This window comes from Cyprinodon variegatus, unplaced genomic scaffold (genome assembly GCF_000732505.1).
Source record: "Cyprinodon variegatus isolate N-32 unplaced genomic scaffold, C_variegatus-1.0 Scaffold732, whole genome shotgun sequence".
Lineage (NCBI taxonomy): Eukaryota > Metazoa > Chordata > Actinopteri > Cyprinodontiformes > Cyprinodontidae > Cyprinodon > Cyprinodon variegatus.
The window spans coordinates 151,303-152,664 of NW_015151185.1; the positions used below are offsets into that span (position 1 = coordinate 151,303).

The 1,362-nt window shown below is 45.7% G+C and overlaps 1 protein-coding gene across 3 annotated transcripts in view; it reads right to left on the minus strand.

Moving 5' to 3' along the window:
* The window catches only part of LOC107097901 (hamartin-like), a 22,127-nt gene that overhangs the window by 19,008 nt on the left and 1,757 nt on the right, over window positions 1-1,362 (minus strand). For all 3 annotated transcript variants that reach the window (XM_015395242.1, XM_015395243.1, XM_015395241.1), the window contains exons 2-4: window positions 1,191-1,307; window positions 1,016-1,119; window positions 207-359 (exon numbers count right to left, since the gene is read on the minus strand). In XM_015395242.1, coding sequence (XP_015250728.1) covers window positions 207-359; window positions 1,016-1,119; window positions 1,191-1,299 — 366 coding nt within the window. In that variant the 5' untranslated portion in view covers window positions 1,300-1,307. The remainder of the gene's footprint in view (window positions 1-206; window positions 360-1,015; window positions 1,120-1,190; window positions 1,308-1,362) is intronic.

Genomic DNA, 1,362 nt, shown 5'->3' on the forward strand with positions numbered 1-1,362 from the left:
CTGGTTTCTAAGTAGAACCTGTTGGTTTCTAAGTAGATTAGTTCTAAGTTTCTGGTTCTGGGTCAACATGTTGAAGTCAGGTTTTTTAGGTTATATCAGTCTGTACTTGATGTTTCCTGTCTGGGATTCTCAGAGAAGAACCTGACGGTATCTGCAGGGTTCTGGCCGTGCTCAGCACAGAACCGTTAGATCTTTTGGGTCAGTACCTTCAGGCAGCGCAGCAGCGATGGCAGAACAGGCGATTGGCTGACGTGATGAACCCAAGGAGGCTGCTTCCTGATCAGGTGACCCAGCAGGGTGACGGCTGCCACTCTGTTCCCAGGTCGGTTTAGAGCCTCGTTCAGCTTCTCCAGGAGAACCTGGTGGGCGGAACCAACTTCCTTATAAGGTCACAGCAGCATGAAGAGGCGGAGTCACTACCTGATCCATACCATCAGCTCATGTGCAACCAGATAATCATCCAGGTCCCGTTAATGAGGTCATGATAGTTCTAAAAGTACTTATTTCTACCCTTAAATCACTAAAGACCGCTAATACACATCTCTAAAACATGTTTTATGACTTTTCTGATACAACTTGATGCAAACAGCTTCTCTGACGTCATCATGGGTCATCCTCAGAGCAGTAAATCTAACTAAATTATGTTTATCTGCATTTTAGTTGTTTCTTACCTTAGATTATGCACGATATAGCATAATGTTAACATGAAAGGAAAACATTAAACTCAAAAAGACTAGATTTATGTTTAAATCCAAAGCTGATAAAGTTAGCTCCTGGAAGTAGCGTAGCATCCCATTTCAGAGGACTAAAACTGAAAGGATTTAAATGCTTTTATTTTCTAAGAATACATTATTAACCTTTAAAACATATTATAGTTTAGAACACTTAATCATTAAGGGGGGTAAAACATAACTTAGGTCTTTTTTACAAAATAAAATGGAGGGCGCGGTGGATGTATATCTGGTTGATGATGAGCTGATGGACGGATTGGGAAGTGCCAGGCGGTGGCGCTCACCTTGTGATGAGGCTCCCTGATGGAGGAGAGCAGCAGCGCCGCCTGGGAGGAGGAGGAGTCCAGGTAATGCTCCACCAGAGAGGACAACATAGAGCCTCCTCTGTCTGAGGGCAGAACTGCAGGTCAGACCGAGGACACAGGGACAGAGAGACATCAGACAGACAGATGGACCCACCCGTACTCAGCTGCTGGTTGATGGCGGCTCTGACCCGCTCCACCTCCTGCAGCTCTGAGCCGTCCAGTGACAGCAGCAGGTCCGGGAAGCTGAGCTGGTCTTTGGACATCCTGCTCCCTGAAACAGGCACAGAACATTTTCTACTGTTCATAGCTGTTCATTCACTGATACA